General features: G+C 37.0%; 1 protein-coding gene and 1 non-coding gene across 2 annotated transcripts in view; both read left to right on the top strand.

Moving 5' to 3' along the window:
* LOC121234457 overlaps window positions 1-17,284 on the top strand; it is a 34,018-nt gene extending 16,734 nt beyond the window's left edge. The window contains exons 8-9 of the mRNA XM_041130397.1: window positions 563-634; window positions 16,752-17,284. Coding sequence (XP_040986331.1) covers window positions 563-634; window positions 16,752-17,024 — 345 coding nt within the window. The 3' untranslated portion in view covers window positions 17,025-17,284. The remainder of the gene's footprint in view (window positions 1-562; window positions 635-16,751) is intronic.
* LOC121236267 lies at window positions 858-956 on the top strand. Its single transcript, XR_005934707.1, has one exon. It is a non-coding gene; the product is annotated as a small nucleolar RNA snoR98 (small nucleolar RNA).
* Window positions 17,285-23,937: the final 6,653 nt, after the last annotated feature.

Genomic DNA, 23,937 nt, shown 5'->3' with positions numbered 1-23,937 from the left:
AAAAAAATGTTTTATACATTAATCCTATTTTTCCTTGAATATGGTTAAGATTACTGATAAATGGAGCTGAAAGTGTTCAATGTAAAAGAAAAGTAAAGCACAGATTGTGCACTGTATGTACAGAAGTTTGAAATACCCTAGTGATTCCGCTTTTGGCCTAAATATGTTTATTGTCTCAACACTTGCTAGATTATATATGTAAGGTGAGGAAGATTTATAAGCATTAGATGTAAGGGATGGAGTGGGGTGGATCTTAGATACAAATGTTACCGATAAAAAGGCGGCAAAACAGTATTTGAAGATAATAAGGTGGATTGGAGCCCAAGATACATACAAGTAAACTTCATTTTTCTCCATCAGATATCTTGATGAAATTGTGTTCAAGAGTTCAAAATACCAAGCCCACTTTCGTGCTTTTAATCTTTTATTTACCATTCCACCTTGCATATTTTATTTGTTAATTCAAATCACTATCAAATAATATTTTCAATATCTTTTCTGATTGTATTGATGTGATATGGCATGCAGTATCCACTAAGAAGTTTGGTTTCTCATATTTTAGGTGGAAATACCACGTGCTTTCGTCTGTGCTGAGAGCAAAATCTTTGATGTATCAGAATGGGCCATCTGTCAGGTCAGTGGTTTTGTATGCTCAAAAATATTATTCCTGTCCATGTATTTTTTTTGAGTTATAGAATACGATATGAGGACTTGCTGAATTAGTTTTTTCAGACCTGCCAAGGTTAGAGAAGACAAGGGGATGATCAGGTCATAGAGAGGGCTAGAAACTAATTTATTTCTTGGGTCAATGTAAGATAGGAGAGCAAGACTGGTGTAATAGGAGCTTCATACACAGAGTTAACCCCTTAATATATATTCTCCATATAATAAAGCAGAAGTCTAATACTTGTACTCCTATCTGTTTGGTTTGCGAGTTTGGCTCTTCTGGTACAGTTTTGACATTTTGGTACCCATCAACTTATCAAAAAAAGGAGTTTTATACGCTGTGTTTGATTTTAAATGACTTCGCTGTGTTATTCACTGACATGGGGATATAAAATGTGCTCTCATGTCAAAGGACTGGAAGCACGTGAAGCTAGGTGGACTGGCCTTGCTCTACTGTAACACCTCCTTTCTCTAGAGTTAGGAATGCTAGTATCGTTTAAAAATATTTTGTACAAGCCAGGTTTAAAAGATTTCATAATAACAAAAATAGTTCAAACATTATTACAAATTGTAAACAGCACTTCTAAAAATTCCGAGTCTTGTGCCGTTTCACAAAAAATCTCTTAATAATAACTACAAAAGCATAAATTTAATTTTAGCAGTCTAGGCTTCAGTCTAATCTCCCTGAGCTATGTCATGTCCCTTAGCTTCATTATCACACTGGTTGGCACATTACAAATACGAGTTAAATCTTTTTTTTTATAAGTAAAATATTATATTGATAAGAATAGGAATAGTCCAAGTACACAAGGAGTATACAATGAGGTAACACCTGTTTAGAAGGAAGAAAGGGAAACAAGAAAATCATGAAAATCTAGGCCATTGAAATCAACGACTTTAGCCCATAGCAATAAAGTTCAGTCTAATCTCCTCTAGTGAGCACTCCCTATCTTCAAACGTCCGATCATTTCGTTCCTTCAATATGCACCATAAAATTCAAATAGGAACCATATTCCACATAGCTGTGATTTTTGGAATACTGCCCATATTTGTCCAGCTGGTCGAGCTTCAGGCATAACCCAGGCTAGCTCCAATATTCTAAAGACATCATATCATAATGCCGTAGCAACCTCACAATGTAGTAGCAAATGATCCACTATCTCACCATTCTTTTTACACATGCAGCCACCAGTCCATAATAATCACCCGGCATTTCTGTAAATTATCCATAGTCAAGATCTTCCCCATAGAAGCTGTCCAAGTGAAAAATACCACCTTTATAGGTGCCTTATTTCTCCAAATGCTTTTCGTCTGCTGGTTTGTAAGGACCTTATTGTAGGAACGAATAGAAAATTTACATTTTTAGCAGGTACCCACCACATCTTACCCTTTCCTTGAGTCAACCTCATGGCATACAAGAGGCCGAAAAAAATCAGAAAGGCTGCCAATTTCCCAATCATGGGCTGCCTTGATAAAGTTCACATTCCATTGGATTGAGCCATTCGACATCTCCATGAGGTCCGCCATTGATGCCTCCTGTTCACACGCAATCCTGAAAACTGTAGGCAATGTGTCCTCGAGATCTCTATGTCCACACCATCTATCATGCTAGAATTTGATTCTAGATCCGTCTCCCAGCTCAATTCTAGGATCTTCTTGTCTTAGCCTCGAGAACTGTTAAATAAACCAATTGAACTCCCATTGACCAAAACTGAGAACCTTATTGTGGAGGTGCAATACCTAATCCATGAGCACCATTGTTCCCCAAAACCACACCTCCTATGTAAGTATAGTAGGAAGTCCCAGTTACATGATCATAAACCTTCTCCATATCCATCTTGCATAAAATACCCTTTACGCTTGATTTTAATATACTCTCCAAACATCATTGGCAATTAATATTGGATCCCATATTTGTCTTCCCCTTAAAAATGCATTTTGGGGTCTTGATGTAATACTCCCCAAGACCTCCCCCAGTCGGTTTGCTAGAACGTTGGAGAATTCTTATACACCCTATTTACAAGACTAATAGGCTGAAAATCCTTTATATTCAAGGCCTCAATCTTCTTGGGAATAAGCACAATAAAAAGTGGCATTGAGGCTTTTCTCAAACTTCCCAAACGAGAAAAATTCCTGGAAGAGCCTTAATGTATCATCCTTCACCTCTTCTCAACAAGATTGGAAGAAGCCATAGAAAAAATGTATGGACCAGGTGCTTTATCTTTGACCACCCTCCTCACCACTTCGTAGACATCTTCATGATCAAAAGGCCTCTCCAACCAAGAAGTGCTCTGATGCTCAATGGTGTCAAAAGCTAACCCATCAAGCTTTGGCCTCCACGCCACCTACGCGGTGAGCAACTGTTTATAAAACCAGCAACGTGCTCCTTAATCATGGAAAGGTCTGTAGAAACAACTCCATTGATGTTCAAAATCTCAATGGTATTAGTTTTCCTATATGAATTGGCTACTCTATGGAAAAACTTTGTACTTTGATCCCTCTCTTTTAAACATAGTGCCCAAGATTTTTTAAATCACCACCGATCTCTCACTTGGGAATTTGATAACGTTGAAATCACCACCGATGCACCATGGCAAGTCTCACCAGCTAGCAACCCAGCAATCTCCTCCCATAAAAAAACTTTCGGCATAAATGCCTACAAAAGCCCACTTGAAATTATCTTCAACATTCTTAAAGGAATATGCCACTGTGGACTCCTCAACTTTATCTACCACCCTTCGATCCCACATTACTAATACTCCACTCAAGGTCCCGAGAGACGCAAGATAAGCCCAACCAACATATGGACAGCTCCACTAGCTCTGAACAATACTTCTAGAAATAACTTCCATCTTAGTTTCCTATAAGCAAACAGTGTCCACCTTCCATTCAAGAAGAAAATCTTTTATCTGAAGATGTTTGTTGGCCTCATTAAGCCCTCGGACATTCCAAGATACAATTTTAGGCTTCTTAAAGAAGTTGAATGCACCCTCCTTTTGTATTTTCCTCTGCTTGCAATAGACTAGGTCAATCTTTTTAGCTCCCATCGTTTTTTGGAATCTGACTTCTTAATCTGAGCATGACCTGCTTCAATGGGAGTGAGCAATGCCATGAATTGTTCCTCAAAGCCCTCACACGCAATCCCCACACAATTTTGGATTTCCTACACCTTTTGTATCACCCACTTAGAGGATGAAAGCTAAGCTGACATGGAGGCAAAGAATTTAACGGAACGGGTTAATCGGCCATCTTAGTTCCTTCCTTTGTGGCCTGCTACAGTTCCATCAATTCCTCCACCTCTCCCTCATAGAAGAGAGATTTGCACTCCCATCTTGATCCTCATTAGTAGCTACAAGCATCCGTAAGGCATCCTCATTACTGTCAAGAAATGGAACTGAAAACTCTGGACCTACCTCAGTACAAGGCTCTTGTGGGCCTTCTCCTATTAGAAATTCCTTCGCAGGAATGACACCACCTTGGACTCTAGTGGAATAGCTTCCATGATGCCCGTCATATTTTTCTTTTTATTCAGCCCGTTACACACCCTACTGTCGACTCTTCCATTATTTTCTCCATCTTCTGGACCATCAGCGACGGCTCATAGGTCTCCGCGAATCAATCAGAGCAATCCCTGGCAATATGGGTTGGAGTGAGCTTTGACTATCCTCTTGTTGTAGTCAATAAAACAACATAAAGATGGAGGTTCTATGATTTATTAGAGTTTCGATCTTTAAGATTTCGATTTTTACAGATCTTCGGTCTAATATTTCTTGCAATTTAAAATTCAAAGGATTATTCACAATTTAAAGGTTTTCACTTTTCAACAAATGTTGATTTTGTTGAACTCACTCAATTATTAAAATAGATAAGATATTTTTGTGACTTCATTACTATTTAGCGTCAAACGTCACTAAATATATATTCATACATCATTAAGACTTTTTTTAAAGATTTGTAATATAGGTATCTGGGGACTATACTGAACAAAATTGTGTACTATGAAAATTGATGTGTTAAATAAATGGGTCATTTAGGTCAACCCGCGGGTTACCCAAGTTGACCCAATTAATAATAGGTCATTCGGGTTCGTGTCAAATTAACTCAAGTCAAATTATGCTCGACCCTAACCTTATTATTCCATGTCGAGTTTGCGGATCATGTCAAAAATTGCTAGCCCTACTTTCAGGTAAGAACTTATTCCACCTCAGGGATGTACATCACTAGGCTCACTACTAGTGAACCAATCCTAGCTTTGCAACCCAGCCCTCTCCTTCGATATCATTAATACTCTACAATCATGGTTCAGTCATAAAAACAGGTTCATTCTAAGCATACATTCAATTATCCATTATCTTTTTTTTCTGTATCTTATTCTTTTTTTTTTCTTTCCCTTTTTATTCTACTTTCTTATCTTTCGCACATGTAGCATATAATAGTTTTATGCATATATCATGGCAAGTGTAAGCATACACACAATTCTCTTTTGTATTCATCATGTTCATTGTTGAAGGTTACATATAACATGCGCTACCAATGAACAAGCTATACATCATATAATCATTGAGGAAACATGTATATTTTATATAACTTTGAAGAGAGCATTTTGTTTACATAAAAAACTAGAAGGGTTCCAGTTTTTCTGTGGGGCCAGAAATGATCATATTCAAGCTTTGAGGAAACTTCTTCTTTTCTTTGAAGCTATTTTGGGATTGAAGGTGAACTTGACCAATTTAGAAGTGGTTCTAGTGGGAGATGTTACTAGTGTGGAAAGCATGGCTCCATCTTGGGATGCAGGTTATCTCATTTGCCGATGAAATATCTTGGCCTCCCATTGGGTGCGCCATTCAAATTGAAATCAATTTGAGATGATGTATTAGGGAAAATGGAGAGGAAATTGGCTAGTTGGAGGAGGATGTACCTATCCAAGGGTGGTAAGGTTACTTTAATTAAAAGTACTTTATCCAATTTGCTAACTTATTTCTTATCATTATTCTTGCTTCCTACCAAGGTGGCCCAGTGTATGGAGAAAATTCAGTAGGACTTTTTATGGTTTGGGGAGGGGAAGGGGGGGGGGAATGAATGATGAGTAAGTTTCATTTGGTAAAATGGACCACAGTATGCTCCCTTATCTCAGAAGGAGGTCTAGTTATTAATCTGCAGGTTTTTAACAAGGCTTTGTTGGAAAAATGGTTGTGGAGGGAGGTTGGTGTTCAAATGAGGTAAGTGGGCCATATTGTGTGGGGTTTTGGAAGCACATAAGAAGGGGATGGGATGCCTACTTTAGAAATACTCGATTTGAGGTGGGTGATGGACTCTAAATCAAATTTTGGCATGGTATATGGTGTGGCGATAGGACACTCAAGGATGCTTATCCAGAAGTCTATGGTATAGCAAGAAAGAAAGAAGCCTTGATTGCGGACCTTTTTGGGTTACATCAAATGGTACTCTTCAATGGAATGACACTTTCTGAAATGCACATGATTGGGAAGTCGACACAATGTCGGGATTTTACGATCTCATATATTCAACTCGCATGAGGAGGGAAGTTGATGGCAAGATTTTCTGGCGTCACTCCAAGAAAGGGAAGCCGCTACTTCTATTAAGCCATGAACACATGCAACAAACCCATTCCCATGGAAGAGTATTTGGAAAACAAAGGCACCCTTAAAGGCTCTCTTCTTTGTGTGGACAGCTTCATTGGGAAAGATACTCACACTTGACAATCTAAGGAAATGTTGATTCATTGTCATGGAGTGGTGTTGCATCTGCAAAATGAGTGGGGAGTTAGTTGATCATTTATTACTTCATTGCGAGGTTGCCACGACCTTGTTGAATGACTTCTTCACTAGGGTTGGACTCACTTGGGTGATGCCGAGAAGGGCGATTGATCTCTTAGCTTCTTGGAGAGGCCTTCAGGGTAACTCTCATATTGCAGCAATATGAATTTGGTCCCAATATGCTTATGGTGGTGCATTTGGAGGGAAATGAATGATAGAAGTTTCGAAGATCGAGAGCGATCAATGGAAGAACTTAGGAATTGTTTTTCAATACTTTACTTCATTGGTCGGCTGTAATCAATTTCAATGAAATAAGTTTCCATGAATTTTTTATATCACTGAACTAGCGCGCTCATGTGACGCTCTTGTATAATAAAATTTTGTTTACCGATAAAAAAAATAACTAGAAGGGTATGATGACAATTACTTACCTTTTAGCCTTATGCAAATAATCAACAATCACATCAACAAACACCTATATAATCACATATATATCATCATGTCATTTTCTATCTGAACTTCCATCTCTTAAACCAAGGGACAGATTTGAGTGTTACATGATTGTTTGGTATCTCTAGTGCCATTTTCCCTTAACAAAAGTGTGTAATAATCCTTGAATTTCAATCTTTCTATGTGGGCATGCTTGCTGGAATTTCCAGCAAGTATTGTGGGATTCCCTCCATGAAAACCCCTTGGTTTTGATGATACAATGGGATTTATCCCATTTTTGTGTGTGTGGATGCTTGTCAAACTGTCATGCTATGGGCGGTATTGAAGGTTTATCAAATCCCTATCATGTGGCATGTTTTTGCTCATACCTAGGCTTTAAAAGAAGAGGGGAATTTTGGTTGTAGGGTGATCTGTGGTTTGCTGACAGCAGTTCTTGTCAATCCTTGATGTGAATTTAGCAAGTTTTCAGGACTTGCATGAGAGGGATATAAGCCTATGGTTTATTGGGTTGTAAGGGCAGATCATGCTCTTAAATTTTTGGCTTCTTGACGTGATGTAAACTTGTGTGATGCTTATGTTAAGAGCTTCTATTTAAGATTTTAAACATATGAGAGGAAAGCTTGGAAATTGTCAACTTTTGCTGTAGGTTTTAGGTATGCATGCTGTATAAACAATGCCAGTCTTGTAAGTTGTAAGGATCTTACTTTAAAACCATGATTTCTATCATTAGTCTTCACTGTATGCTGTGTGCGCATGTAGCTGTGTTTTGGCATGTCAAGTATGCATGAATTCATAGCTCGTGTACTTGACATGTAGGGTTATGAAGCTTAGTTTTGTGGCTTAGTGTTACCAAGATTTAGGAATCCTAGGGTTGTTTGGTATGTGTCAGCAGCCAGGGTTCAGATCTTGGGATATGCTGCAGCCGGAGTTCAGTCAAGATCCTCTATGGCAGCAGCTGGCTGATTTTCAGGACACTGCTGCAGCACGAAGTTTAGGGTCTTTTACAAATTTTGTTTGATTTCTGGAGGGTATGTGGTAGGACTCTTGGCAAAAAAGATTAGAACAAGAAAGAAAAATAAAGGAATCATGAACAAAAACTGACTGGCTTATTCAGCGAAGCCATAACCTCCAATTCCTACATTGACGAAAAATCACTGAATGAATCCTCTGTATTTACATGGACCCCTTTTTATACAATTTCTGCACATGGGCTTATTCTGTAACTAACTAACGATATAAAAGACTCTTACTGCATAAGACTGCTATGTTTGGTTGTTAAAGTGATCTCAACCCATCTCAAACTAATCATTGATGGGACCCACTACTTTTTCAACTTCACATAAAAAAGTTAAACTCATCTCAACCTACTTCGTATATTCAAACACGTATCTCAACCTATTTACATTCAAACACATTTCAATAGGACACAAAATACTACTATTCACAGATTAACTCTAATAATCTGAGATCACCTCAGCATTCAAATGTAGCTAAAGAGCCCAACCCAAAGTACAACCGACCTCTACATTCCTGCAACCTTACGTGTCCCCCACATACTGCTATATTTCTTTACAACCCACAAGCGAGGGCCTGTACATCCCCAAGATTAGTTGGGGCGCTATTCCTGGACACCTGATGCCAATAAAAAATAAATGTCTTTACAACCCACGTGTTCCTTAATCAGATTTCATCACACCACATGTCCTTTTCCCAAAGTCACCCTGAGTCTTGCCTCAGCTACCTAACATTTGCCCCTGCTTCAATAAAACTTTGTCCTCAAGGTTGAGCCACATCTTCAGAAAACCTTACCCATCAGATGAGGATAACGCTGCCTGAGGATATAAAACTATAAAACTCCTCCCAAGTGGCATCCTCTGGCTGTGTTCCCTTCCAGTGCACCAAGAGCTCAATAAGAGCCTTCATCCCCTGTTTTCGAATTCGCGTCTCTATAACTCTCTGTGGTTCTGGCTGAATAACTTCAGTATCATGAACATGTGGAAGAGATGGTAACGGAAGAACCCTTTCTTAAGGCAAGAAGCATGAAATACTGGGTGAATCTGAGAAGCTGGAAAATCCAACTTATAAGCAACCTGACCAATCTTCTGTAGAATCTTAAAGGGGCCAAAAAATCTAGGGGAATGCTTTAGAGTCTTTTGAAAAGCAAGGCTTTTCTGTTTGTAGGGTTGTAGACGTAGTTAAACAGTCTCTTGGTTCAAAAGACATTTCAGTTCTTTTATCTGCATGAAACTTCATCCTCTCCTGTGCAGCTAACAAATTGGGGTGTAAAGTTGCTAGTACTACCTCCCTTGGTTTCATATGATCCTCCACTGCTGCATTCAGAGTGGTGCTAGGAATGCACTCTATCAATCTTGGAGGTGGAATGCCGTAGATTGCTTGGAATGGTGTCATCTTAGAGGCAGAATGGTGCTTAGTGTTATACCACCATTCTGCCATAGGCAACCATGTCGACCATTTCTTCACCTTCTCACCTGCAAAACAGCGAAGGTAATGTTCCACACATTTATTAACCACCTCAGTTTGCCCATCAGATTGAGGATGGTAAGAGGAACTCGGAGATATTGAGTGCCCTGCAACCGATGTAATTCAGTCCAGAAAGAACTAGTGAAAACTGGGTCACAGTCGCTCACAATACATGCTGGTAATTTATGTAGCTTAAACATAGTAGAAAAGAATAACTGTGGTATTTTTAACCCAGAATATGGATGTACTACTGACATGAAATGAGCATATTTCGAGAGCCTATCAACAGCTACATAGACTGCACTGTACCCATAAGACAAGGGCAAACCCATTATGAAATCCATAGAAATGTCTGTCCAGATCTTCTGAGGAATAGGGAGTGGCTGAAAAAGCCCAACAGGGTGGATGTTTTTCACCTAATTCTTCTGACAAACATCACACTCCTTGATGTACTGTCTAATATCCTTTTTCATACCCTGCCAATAAAAAATTGCCTTGGCTTGTTGGTAAGTCTTCAAGTAACCAGAGTGACCACCCACAGGACTATGAATATAGTCCAATATCTTCTCCTTTGAGAGCATGGTTATCCCCCACCAAGATCCTTCCTTTCCTCAATAGTAGACCATCCTTAAGGCTATAACCTTTCTATGGTGTTTGGCCTAAGGTTAGCTGCTCAATCACTACTTGAAACCTTTCATCGTGTTGATAGGAGGCTTTGATTTCAGCAAGCCACTCCGAAGAAGTATAAGAAATGAGAGATGAGAACAACCCTTCTTCCTCATACTTGAGCATACCACTCCGAGGCTCAGTTTCATGCCTTCGTGAAAGTGCATCAGCTACACGGTTCTCACTACCCTACTTATATTCTATAGTGAAGTCATACCCCAGTAACTTTGTAATCTATTTTTGCTGAGGTGTACTTACCCTCTGCTCTAGCAAAAACTTAAGGCTTATGTGATCCGCCTTCACCTTAAAAGATCTCCCTAGCAAGTAAGGCCGCCACTTTCTCACTGCCATACTAAGGCCAACAATTCTTTTTCATTGGTAGAAAGACTCAAAGCTCTTCCTTTCAATGCTTGGCTGAGATAGGCAATAAGTCTATTTTCCTGCATCAAAACGACCTCTACCCCTTCCTCGGAAGCATTGCACTCCACGATGAAAGTCTTCTCAAAATTTTGGAATGCATCAGTTGCAATTTGGTTCCACTTAAACAAGTTCTTTTTTAAGTGAGTGGTGCAGCAATGAGGCCATATCCTTTTATAAATTTCTTGTAGTAACTAGTTAGCCCAACAAAACCACTCAAAGACTTGAGAGTACTGGCCAGCTTACATGTATTCAATCTTGGATGGATCAGCCTTAACACCATTCTCCAAAATGACATGACCCAAATATTTAACCTGGTGCTGCTGTTGCAAAGTGGCCAGTAGTGTTCTCAAATACATCAAATGATCTTCAATTGATTTGTTGTAAACCAAAATGTCATCAAAGAAGACAATAACAAATCTCCTTAAGTAGGGTCTAAATACATCATTCATTAGGGTTGAAAACCGAACCGGTCAGTTCAGTTTTGGCCCCAAATTGAAACCGACTGACTTGTGGTTTCTCCCTGGGAAAACCGGCCGAAACCAACTGGTGTAGAGGGGTGAAACTGGCCGGATCGGTTCCGGCCGGTTTGGGCCACTTCTTTTGGGCCTTTTTTTGTCTCAAGTCAAGATCTTTTTGGAGCATACAACTATCATCACTCTCACTCAGCCCAATTAACTCTTTTTGGAGCATACAAATCTCCAAAAAACTAGTGTTGGCCGTGACATGTAAAGATCTAGAAAATCTCGTAGTGGCATCATAAAACATTTTTAAAAACTTTACAAAAACCTGTGCCGTCTCCCACTCAGCTCTAGGAGGCCCCATGTGTCCATCATTTAAGTAAGCAAGGAAATTGTAGTCCTCACTCTCTATCCGCCTGAAAGCCTTCTCAAATTTCTCAGCCGCCTTCAACATCATATAAGTTGAGTTCCTTTGAGTTTGTACATCAAGAGACAACATTTTCTTACAATCAATTTTCTCTTTTTCTGCACTTCTCTTAAATTTGTCTAATCTTGTAGAGGAGGAGTGCATATATCTAATCGCATTCCTAACCATTGTGATGGCATCATTACACACCTTCAGACCCTCATTCACAACAATGTCCAAAATATGAGCACACATCTCATGTGCATATACTTTCCCCCTCAACACATTCACCGTAAAAAATTGTGTCAAATATGAAATTGCAGTATCATTTGAGCTAGCATTATCAACAATAACAGTAAATATCTTATCAATGCCCCAATCAAGGAGGCACGATTCAATATATCTCCCAATAGTATCCCCCGATGACTAGGGATTAAACAAAAATTAATATATATATATTTTTTCAATTTCCAATCCCTATCAATAAAATGTGTAGTTAGACACATATAACTAAGATTTTGTACCGATATTCATGTATCAGTAGTCAATGAAATCCTCATGCCCTATCTTTAAATAACTTTTTCAGCTTTCCCTTTTCTGATGCAAACAATTTCATACAATTTCTTGCGATCGTGACACGACATGACACTTTAAATCGAGGTTCAAGCAACCAACATATCTTCCTAAATCCTCGTCCTTCAACAATTCTAAATGAAAATTCATCGATAATTACCATCTCTGCAATCGAGAACCTCACAGCCTCTTCACTATACTTGTGGGTTACAAGATTCCTTACCATATTACCATCACTCCCTCCAACCCCCTCCTTGGGTGTTGCCTCACCCACCAATGTTTTTTGGTATCTATCCAAAGGCCCACGTTTATGAGGATTTTTGGGACATGAAGGTAGATGGTTTTGCATGGTTGGAGTTCCGTTGCTCTTTGAGTGGCAAGCGTGCATCTTGCCACAATAATTACACTTAACCTTAAGATCATCTACGGGACAATCATCTACCTTTGTAAAATGGTTCCAAACAATCAACGGATCCTTCCCCTTCCGTTTCTTAGGTAGTGGACAACTACCATTGTTAGGGGCATTAGGGGGTCTTGGTGTTTGCACTGTTTGGGTCTCTCGCAAATCATCTCCCAAATTAATGGTCTATTCATTCGAATCAACATTAATTGGAGTTGGCTAAGAATTCATCTAACATGTGAAAATTTAAATACATAATTAATTTCAAAACACAAAATTAAAACAAATAAAGAACGAACATCAACACAATTACACATCAACTAGTTCGCAACGTGGCAAACATCACTAGTCTTCTAATCTAGATTTTAGCTCGCTCATCAACCTCAATTTATTTCAAAATAATTTTGCAACACAATTGTCAACACAATTTATGCAAAAAAATATTAAATTAGCACCCAATAATTTTATCTAACACTCGGTGGGAATTAGGTCTTGGGTCACTGTTCACGATCCCAAATTTTTAAAATCCTTGTACATACACACAAACAATTTAGACAACAATCATATGAAAAAATAATTATCAAAGATGAACACATCAAAACAGAATACATTAAAACACAAAAAAAAAAAAAAAAAAACGATGTGGAGAAGAGGAACTCGAGTCACAGAGAGATGACAACCTCAAAAGAACAAAAGCCACCGGCATGCAGCGTCAGAGAAGTGGAACTCGAGTCACAAAGACTTTGAAGAGATGAGATAAGTTCGGGAGAGGAGACTCAGGAGAGGAGTGGAGAGGAGACGTGTAGGTGTTTAATGAAATGCGTGAACACCGTGAAAATTAAGGACAACGGCGCTTTGGGGGGCTGCTTGGCTAGGGGCAGCGAGGCTGGGAGTGGGGTTCGAAGGCTTCAAGAAGAGGATTTGAAAGAATTAATCGGGAAGAAGAAGGAGGAGGGGGAGGGGGTTATTAAACCCTAGGTCGAAACGACGCTGTTTGGCTTAAACCAAATGGCACCGTTTCATTTTTTTTTTTTTTATAAACGTCAGGTCTAAAACGACGCAATTTCACTTAATTGAAATGACGTCGTTTTATATACATATAATATATATATAATTGGCCGGTTCGGCGGTTTGAACCAGATTCAAACTGGGACCGAATCGGCTGAAGTCAGTTTTCATATATTTCTACTGCCAGCCAACCAGTTCTCTGCTGGTTCTGTACTCCGGTGCCCGGTTCGCGTCGGTGACCGCTGGTTTCCTCGATTCTTGTACAGCCCTATCATTCATGAAGTCCTGAAAAGTTGAAGGAGCATTAGTGAGCCCAAAGGATATCACTATAAACTCATAGTGACCCTCATGGGTCCTAAAGGCAGTCTTGTGTATGTCGTCCGATCTGACCCTTATCTGTTGATAACCAGAACATGGATCAAGCTTAGAGAAAATCATAGCACCATATAACTCATCAACTACTGGTATTGGAAATTTGTCCTTAATTGTCTCTTGATCAAGGGCTCTATAATCAATACACAACCTCTTAACTCCCATCTGCCTTTAAAACAGGCAAAGAAAATGGACTTAGACTGGCCCTAATTACCCCAAGACTCCAAAAGTTCCCTGAAAAACTTTTCTATCTCAAATTTTTATAGAAAGGATAGGGATAAGGATGTACACAAACTGGTTTGGCTTCTTCTTTCAAATTAATCTGGTGGTCTTGCTTTCTGCTTTGAGGTAACCCTTTTGGTTCCTGAAATACGACCTCAAACTTCTTCAACCACTTGCTGATCTGATGTTCTTGTGGGGTTGCTGCTAAGCTAAACAATCACTACTTCCATTCAACTGGTTATCTGAAGTTACTTCCTCACTGCTGGCTGTCAACTGCAAAATCACCTCTCTTCTTTCCTTCTTAGGAAGTTCTAAAACAATCGTCATTGACCAAAATGGAATTAGAAACAGTAAGCCCCCTTTAGAATATGAGTTCTATCACCAAAAGAAAATTCCATAGCCTACTTATGGAAACCCCATGCTATGGGTCCTACGTGCTGCAACCATTGAACCCCAAGCACTACATCACAACCTCCCAGAGTTATGACATAGAACTCTGTAGAGAATTAAAGCCCCTGCACTTTCACTCCACTGATCCACGCTTGCCAGTACTAACAATCAACTCCCATTAGCTACTTTCACTTTAAGTTGATCTCTAGAAGAAACGTCGTCACATTTAGACACGATCGAAGAGTCCAAGAAATTATGGGTGCTACCCGTATCTACTAAAATCACCACCCAATGAGACCCAATTTGGCCCAAGAACCTCATAGTTCTGGGATTAGGACACCCAGTAATTGCATGCAATGAAATCTCAGGAATTCCCTGCACCAATTCGGTTTCTCCATCACACACTATAGCCTCGGAATCCTCCATATCTGCCTCATGCTCCTTTCATCAATCTGTACACCCTCCATCAAGTAGATTTCGGGTTTTTTACAAACATAACCCTTACCAAATTTTTCATTACAACTGAAGCATAGCCCTTTCTTGCGCCTTTCTTCCATTTGTGAAGAATTAACCTTCTGAATCGGAATACTAGGTTTCTCGAAAACCACTGAGGACTTGCTAGCATATCCAGGATTATTACAATATGTCCCAGAATAATTCCCACCTTTCTGGTAAACTACAGCAAATTTCCTATTTGTATTCAACAACTCTTCTTGTAATCTTGCTAACCCAAAGGCTGATAATAATATCATCCCTTAACCCACTCAAAAAACAACGCAATAAATAACTTTCAGGTAAACACTTGAGTCGATTAGAAATTACCTCAAACTGTGCATTTGTAAACCTGCCACAGTCATGGTCTGCTTCAACCTCATCAGAGCCTCCATTGGATCATCATACAGAGCACTCCCAAATTTCACTTCCAAGGCTTTGGTAAATGCATCCCAATTCTGAAAACTGCCATGCAGCATCTTGGAACCATACCAAGGCATCTCCTAACATGTGATAAGAAGACTAGAAACGCTTCTGCTGTGATGTCGTATGGTGTAATGAGAAATATTGGTTGGCTTTGTAAATCCAACCATCTGGATCAGTCCCATCGAAACTAGGAAATTCAAGCCTAATATTTCTGGCAAAACTGCTGCACTCTGACCCACTGCTGAAGTTTCTGCTTCATCATCCTCTGCTCTTTGATTTGGACCATTACCATGGCCATTGGTAAAAGACTGGAAATTCAGCTGCCTCTGCTGATCCATTATATCCTTCAAGGTACAGTGTTCATCTTGTACTTGCTTCTGCTGCTCCAACCGCCTATTGGTACTAACAAGTGACTCCTGAAGTTGATTGATTCAAGTACCCTCTGCCATCTCTGATTCTTCACAGCTGCCCTCCGGATTGCAACTGCTTTGATACCAACTTGGTAGGACTCTTTGGTGAAAAAGATTAAAACAAGAAAGAAAAAGAAAGGAATCAATTAGAAAAATTGACTTCAAGAACAAAAATTGACTGGCTTATTTGAGGAAGCGATATCCTCCAAATCTTTCATTGAAGAAAAATCACTTAATGAATCTACTTATAAAAACTGAATGAGTCCTCTGTATTTACATGGACCCATTTTTATACAATTTCTGCACATGGGCTTATTCTGTAACTAACTAACTAACTACGTACGAGACTCTTACTGCATAAGACTAAAGAGCCCAACCCAAAGTACATCCCAACTCTACATGCCTGCTATCTTATGTGTCCCCACCTACTGCTATATGTGATGAGCTGTAAAGAATTCTTTTGATTCTAGGAGTTGTTCTTGGGTAGTTCTCAGCAGTCACTATGTCCAGCCTTCTTCACTGTGACAGCCTGTCCCTCACGTGGATTTTCCTCAAGTGAGATGCTATCGATCGGCTGTTACAGATTTGAGAATTCCTAATCCAATTAGGAATTGTTTTGGATAGCTATCCAATGTGGATTGATGGAATGTCCTTTTGAAAGATCATCCTTTAACTTGCTGCGAAATAGCTATATATTTTCTTTTTTCATTTTTTCAGTTGTCTTAAATTATTTAAGTTGGTACCTGCTGGGTGCTGCATGTAGTTTCATATCTGTGTTGTTATATATATTAGTACGAGTTTGTAGACTTCATTCTATAGATTTGGCTATCTTTTTATGTTTTCTGAAAGAAGGTAATAAGAAAATGCAAAAACATAAGATTGGCCTTTTATCTTGCTGAACGTTTATAGGCATATGAAATGCTGTATAGTGGCCTGCAGTTTTCCTGTTGGAGTCTTGAGATCTGAGAACAAGAGTTACCGGGGATTCGTAATGCCCTGGACATGGACAACCATTTGAATTCTTGCGAGTGTTGTGTCTGTTTCTGTTTCTGTTGTCTGTTTCTGTTGCTTTTTTTGTTCTTTACATGATTAAGAATTCCTTCATTATTTGAGCTTTTGAACGGCTGTGTGCAGGGAATGGCTTGTAGGCCCAACACACATCGTCCCAGCTTCCACGTAAACATGGTTGGTCTGGAGAAAACTCAACGGTCCAGCTCATGCAGATTCCCATGGGATTTGGATGCTGAAATGCTGGATGAAGAAGAAGAGGCATTTGAGTTGTGGCTTCAGCAGGCTCTCGCCTCTGGCCTATTTTGTGAGTGCTCCAAACGCAGAAAGAGCTGGAGTCCATTCAACTTGCATCAGAAGAAAGGGAAGAAGCAATGGCACCGAAGAACTTCATGCTGAATACTGGTATTAGTTTTCTTGCCATCCCTCCCAAGGGGGATTGCTGAAATCGACGGTTAGAAGTGATGGGATTTGTACATGCAAACACTGGTAATTCCATATACTTTTTGTGGGAATGGTCTATAATGCTCGACACTGCCCCACATATGCAAAGAAGAATGTAGGTTAATTAGAAACTTATTTGTGCCAATGAATTTGAGAAATGCTCCAAGTTAGAGCTGTAAATGGACTATCACTTGGTTAAATGAATGGGCCAAAGACGGGGGGGGGGGGGGGGGGGTGGGGGGGGGGGGCGGCATTCTCAGGAGTCGGGTCGAGAGAACCAATGAGGTTGAGAACCTTGTTTGACTCTTTGGGAAAATGTGAATTCCATCGACTTTCTGGATTCCCAAATAACCATGGGAACCATCCCAGACCAACAAAACTTTCCAAATTTGAGAGAAATTCTTAGGAAGCTAGTTACTAATTAGTAACCGGCAGTCAAGTGATACATGTTTCTGCCTTGACAACAAAAGGTTCCAGCTGTTTCATCATTTATATTAATAGTTCTTGATATTTCATATTTTAAGAATCCTTTTAATGAAATCAATTATAATTGTGATATGAACCCGCGAAAATAGAATCTCTTGAACCCATAATCAATTTGAAAACTCACTCAAAAGTCAAAATCAAGTTAATGGATGAAGAACTTAAACTTGATGAGAATTCGTTTCAAGAATTTAGATTATATTAAAATCTAGACTTGTTAAAAAACCTGTCTCAAGAACCCAGATTACAAGGAGAAATGTCGCAGGTTGTGATTTATTTTTGATAAGTTTAAAAGTTCAATCAAGAACAAGAGGAGATAAACTTAACTCACAATGAATAAATTTATCAAATTTTATAAAACTTCTTAACGTAAGGCTACAAAGAGTATTTAAACCCAAACCTAATTAAAATTCTAGCTAAAATAAAGCTCTTTCTTTCAAAAATACCCTTAGATGAATAGTGTCGTGGCTACAATAAATTGCTACAATACCTCTTTAAACCTTAGTTCTTAAAAAATAACTTTTCAAATAAGACTTTGGCCAAAATACAAGGCCTTTTAAAAAATCTTAGTTCATAAGAAATAAGACATATGTGAGCCAAGCATTCTCAAACCCAATTATTCTAGACTAATTCATATAACTAATAAAATAAGTCTTTTTAATTAAATAAACAAGTCCAAGGCTTTCAATCACATAAACATAATAATAGGCCCTAATTTATGTTACACTCTTCCATAACTTGTATCACGTGGATGATCACTGGACATCTTTCTCTCAAGTCCATCTTGAATATTCGGCTCTTGCTAGACTTATCCCAAGTGGATTGCACCAATTCTTACATTACCTCCTTCATCTTCTTGGCTCTTGGCCTTGTAATTGGCATATCTGAAACTTGCAAATGATCTTTAAGACTAGGTTCATCTTAGTACCCATCATTCCCCCTCTCTTCAAAAGGATTCAATCTCGAATCTTCACATGCATCAAAGGGAAAAAATGTTAGTAACATTGAAAATTGAAGAAACATGATATTTACCTGGAAGATTCACTTCATATGAATTTTCATTAATTTTTTCAAGAATTTGGAATTGTCCATCCAAGTTACTCCTGTCATCAACAAGCAAAAGCATCAAAGCTAAATGAGTAAGTGAATTAAAATCATAAACAATTTTAAAAGAAGAATAAGAAATAGTAGTATGCGTGGTCCTATTATATGCAAACTCTAATAAGGGCAAATGATACTCCCATAAACGTTCATGTAATAATTCAATGAATGACAAATGATATTCTCACAAACATGTATGAAACATATCTAAAGTTTTCTTTACACCAAAACGGCAATTGCAATTATATGCAAACTTAATGAATGACAAATGATACTCCCAAAAACGTTCATGCAACACGCTAATGAATGACAAATGATACTTCTACAAATATTCATGCAACATATTAATGAATGACAAATGATATTCCAATAAACGTTTATGCAACACTTCTAAAGCCTTCCTTACACCAAAGTTACCCGACAAATCACCATGTCTCTATCACACACAAACAACTTACGCATAAAACTAGTAGGCAGACAAAGTCTATTCTCTCTAAACAAGTACCAATCTAGTTTATAGAACTTACCAAACGATATTTTCTCACATGTTCCATACACACTAGCGAAGTCATCGTCATTAGCATGCAATTTCTTATCATATTCAAATCTCAATAACTTTGCATTTAAAATAAAGATAAAGACATACCTTCTTGCTAATGCATTAACCACAAAATTTTCCTCACCATGTGTGTATTTGATTGCATGAGGAAAAGTCTCAATAGAGTCCTCCCACTTAGCATGCATTCTAGTCAACAACTTACTTTGTCCTTTCAAGTATGTCAATGACTTATGTTCTTCAAAGAAAGATCGAGTAGGAATTGTCGCACCTGGCACAAAATCAATGTAATTCTCTATCTCTCTAATATGTGACAATCCACTAAACACACTACTAGGAATTATGATCTCATATCCCTGCAACAAAGAAACAACAACACTAGGCAAAGAGTCGTTAAATTCGTTAGTATAAAAGCTTGCCTTAGTATAAAAACTCACTTTTTTTTTGTTTCTCTCTGTAATCTCTCTTTCTTTTTCCTCTCGTGGTTCCACTCTTTTTTCTTGACTCTCAGCCACATCTCTATTTTCATTTTCACTCTCTCTTTCTCTTGATGTTTCGACCTCATTCTTTCTTTTCCTCATACTTTCTTTTTCCTTTTCACTCTCTTTTTGTCTTTCGCTCTCCTCTTTTTTTTAACTATTGGCCTCACAATTATTTTTCAACTTATTCCCTATTTTCTTGAGGTTTTAGCCTCACCCTTATCTTTTCTCTCTCTCATTTTTGGTCTCACAATTTTTTTTTTCTCATTCTCACATTCACTCTTTCCTTTTTGATCACTCTTTTTTTCACTCTTTTTTTTTTTAGCAACCTCGCTTTTCAGTTTCAGTTGGTTCCCATGGACCTATATTGGAGTTAAAGGAGCAAGTTTAATTGTTTTTCCATCATTTTTAAAACTGTACATGTTCCTTAACCTATCATGGATCACCTTCCTATCATACTGTCACGGCTTCCCCAACAAAATATGGCCAGCATGCATAGACATTACATCACAAAGCATCATATCCTGATATTTTCCAATTGAAAAGAAACTAGTATTTGCTTATTTACCCTAACCTTCTTATAATCACTCAACCACTATAACTTGTATGGTTTAGGGTGTTTCAAGGTAGGTAAATTCAATTTCTTAACTAAAGTAGTGCTAACCAAATTAATACAACTCCTCAAATCAATTATCATATTACATACCTTGTTGTTGATGTGACATCTAGTATGAAAAATATTCTCACTCGCTGCTCTGTATCATCCATTTTAATTTGTGTATTGAGTGCACAATTAGCAACAAGAGAATCACCATACTCTTCATTCTCATACACATTTTCAACACTAGACTCACGTCGCCTCCTATCTCTCCTACCTTACAGATTTCTAATTATCGCTTCTTGATGATCCATCTTATCTCTCACTTCACCCAACACCAAGTTCAACCGCTCAAACTGTTGTTGCATGGCTTGCAACACAAATGATGAGTTATCTGCCATCCCCTTTGGTGATAAGTCACTCCTATAAGACATCGTAATGTGCTGCACAAAAGAATATTAGTGGAAAACCTCACACACTCTCCCTTACGTGTTTACACTCGAATAATAGCACTACACTCGTGTTTCACTTTTAATTGACTTTTTCCTGATAATAGTCTCACTCTCTTGCATTTTACCTCAATAGTTTTCCCGCTCAAGTTCTTTAAGAACTAGTTGAACTAAATCAAGACAATACAACCTTGTATTATTTCAACCAGTAATATAGATCCAAGAAATAAGAATAAGAAACAAGGAATGAATAAAATAACACGAGACTCAAGAAATTTATAAGAGGGAAAGAGTAATTATAGAACAAGATACCAACTAGAAAGATGTATTAAGCCCCTTTGATGATAAAGCTCAATTAACAAATGTCTTTTTTTTTTTTTTTTTTTTTTTTTTATAACCATGTAACAACTTTTGAATATGCTACATTTTCTTTTCTTTTTTTTAATTTTATTTTTTTTTCCTTTCATTTCATTTATTTTTTCCTTTCTTTTTTTTCTCTAATTCAATCACAAATAACAATATTCAATTGTGAAAATCAAACAATTGAATTCAAACACACAAATATTGACAATGAAGTAGAAGAGAATCAATGGAATGGCACTCCAAACAATTGACAAACTTAGAGATGGAAGAAACCCTAGAATTTTGAAACCCTAAGTGATGCAAATTTCAGCCAAACCGAAAACTCTAAAAATTCTAGCAGCTTACTTTTTGTTTTTGTTTTTATTTTGTTTTGTTTTGTTTTTTATTTTGTTTTTTTGTTTTTGTTTTTGTTTTGTTTTGTTTTTTGTTTTTTTGTTTTTGTTTTTGTTTTGTTTTGTTTTTTGTTTTGTTTTTTGTTTTTTTTTTTTGCAACCCTAAAATAATGAAACCCTATAATTAAATTTAAAGATGCAAGAATTAAAAGATAGAATCAGACCTGATTGGAAACCTTACTCTGAATACCAAATGATATGAACCCATGGGAATGGAATTCCTTGAACCCACAATCAATTTGAAAACCCACTCAAGAAAGTCAAAATCAAGTCAATGGATGGAAAACCTAGACCCGATGATAACTCGTTTCAAGAACCTAGATTATATTAAAATCTAGACCTGTTGAAAAACATGTCTCAAGAACCCAGATTACAAGGAGGAATGTTACAAAGGTTGTAATTTACCTTTGATAAGTTCAAAATTTTAATCAAGAACAAGAAGAAATAAACTCAACTCAGAATAAATAAATTTATCAAATTTCATAAAACTTCTTAACATGAAGCTACAAAGAATATTTAAACTCAAACCTAATTAAAATCCTAACCAAAATAAAATCATTTCTTCTAAAAATACCCCTGTATGAATAGTATTGTTGCTATAGTAAATCGCTACAGTACCTCTTTAAACCATAGTTCTTAAAAAGTAATTTTCTAAATAAGCCATTGGCCAAAATACAAGGCCTTCCAAAAAATCCTAGTTCATAAGAAATAAGACATATGTGGGCCAAGCATTCTGAAGCCCAATTATTCTAAACTAATTCACATAACTAATAAAATAAGCATTTTTAATTAAACAAACAAGTCCAAGCCTTCAATCACATAAACATAATAATAGACCCTAATTTATGTTGCACTCTTCCATAGCTTGTATCACGTGGATGATCATTGGATCTTCTTCTTTCAAACCCATCTTGAATATTCGGCTCTTCTAGATTTGTCCCAAGTTGATTGCATCAATCCTTATATTACCTCATTCATCTTCTTGGCCCTTAACCTTCTAATTGGTCCATCTGAAACTTGCAAAGAATCTTTAAGATTAGGTCCACTTTAGTACCTATCAAATTGTTATATATATAAATATATATTATATAGACGTCCATGCACAACTATATTCCTAGTAAAACTTATGTGGGTAAATAGCATTTTATTACCCATAACTTTCCTTTATTCTCAAGCACCACTAAATTATAATCATTCCCTAAATCCATATTTATGTTCTGAGTTAGCCCTTCTGTTTAATTTGCTCGTTGCCTTCCATGGAAAAACATATGAACTGGCCAAAATCATGTTTCAGAGTAGCATTTCTCCCATATTAAAGACATTTAGTAATTTATATGTTTTCTTATCCAATACAATAATTGAAATTAGCATAAAGGAAAGTGAAACTTAGAAAAAATCTTTGGATGGGCTCGAGCCACCCGGCCACCCTGTGCGCCGCCCAATTTACCGATAGGTAGAGTTTGGGCCCCGAACTTTCAGTTTCTTTTTATTTTTATTTTTTTCTCTTTAGGTTTTAGTTACACAATTTTTTTTATTTTTTAGTTAAACTGGTTTTTATATTTTTCTTATTTACATAGATTTGTTTAAAAAATTGCTAAACATATGTTTTAATTTTTTAGCTATGGATTTTTTTTTTAATTTGTAATATAGTTAAAGTGATTTTTTAAAATATTTTAATTAAACAGATTTAAAAAAAAAAATTCCTAGAGTTGAATTGATTTTTTTAATTTATTTCTTAAGTTCAACATTTTTTTTTTTAGTTAAACTGATTTTTAAGTCTTTTTTACATAAAGAGATTTTTATATTTTTTAAATTAAACTGAGTTTTTTAAAATTTATTTTTCTTTTGACTTAAATATCTTATCTTTTTCAGGAAAAAAAGAAAAGAAAAGGTAAAAGTGAGGTGTAATAGGGATGATACGTATCGGTCTTTGATTCACCCACGTGTCATGTTTGCCACCTGGCATGTTGCTTTGCTACCTAACTAACGGAAGATGATTGGAAGTTGAAAATTGTAAAATTTTGAAAAATCAAATATAATTGTTGCGACTTTAAAAAGTCCTAATTGCAAAATTTTGAAAAAATCAAAAACCTGAATTTACAATAATCCCAAAAAAGAGTCCTAAGGCTTTTCACTTTCGGACGAGAGAAATACTAGTTGTATTTAAGAAAAATTTATAAAAAAAAAAAAAATTAAATCTCTACTTATCAATTATTGATATACTAAAAATTATAAAATTTGAAATTTAAAATTTAAATTTCAAAATAAAACTGATAAAATGAGTCTTATACGTAAAATTGTAAATACATGTAGTAATACATAAAACGAAATTCCTCCTCTTTTCTCTTTTAGAATATCTTCCTCATGTTGCTTGTGTTGGCTTTTAGACTTGGAAATTAAAATATTTTACTATTATATAAAAAATAATGTGAACCGTTGTCATTATT

The sequence above is a fragment of the Juglans microcarpa x Juglans regia genome, chromosome 6D (assembly GCF_004785595.1).
Source record: "Juglans microcarpa x Juglans regia isolate MS1-56 chromosome 6D, Jm3101_v1.0, whole genome shotgun sequence".
Taxonomy (NCBI): Eukaryota; Viridiplantae; Streptophyta; class Magnoliopsida; order Fagales; family Juglandaceae; genus Juglans; species Juglans microcarpa x Juglans regia.
This window is presented reverse-complemented; position numbering and strand designations above follow the sequence as displayed.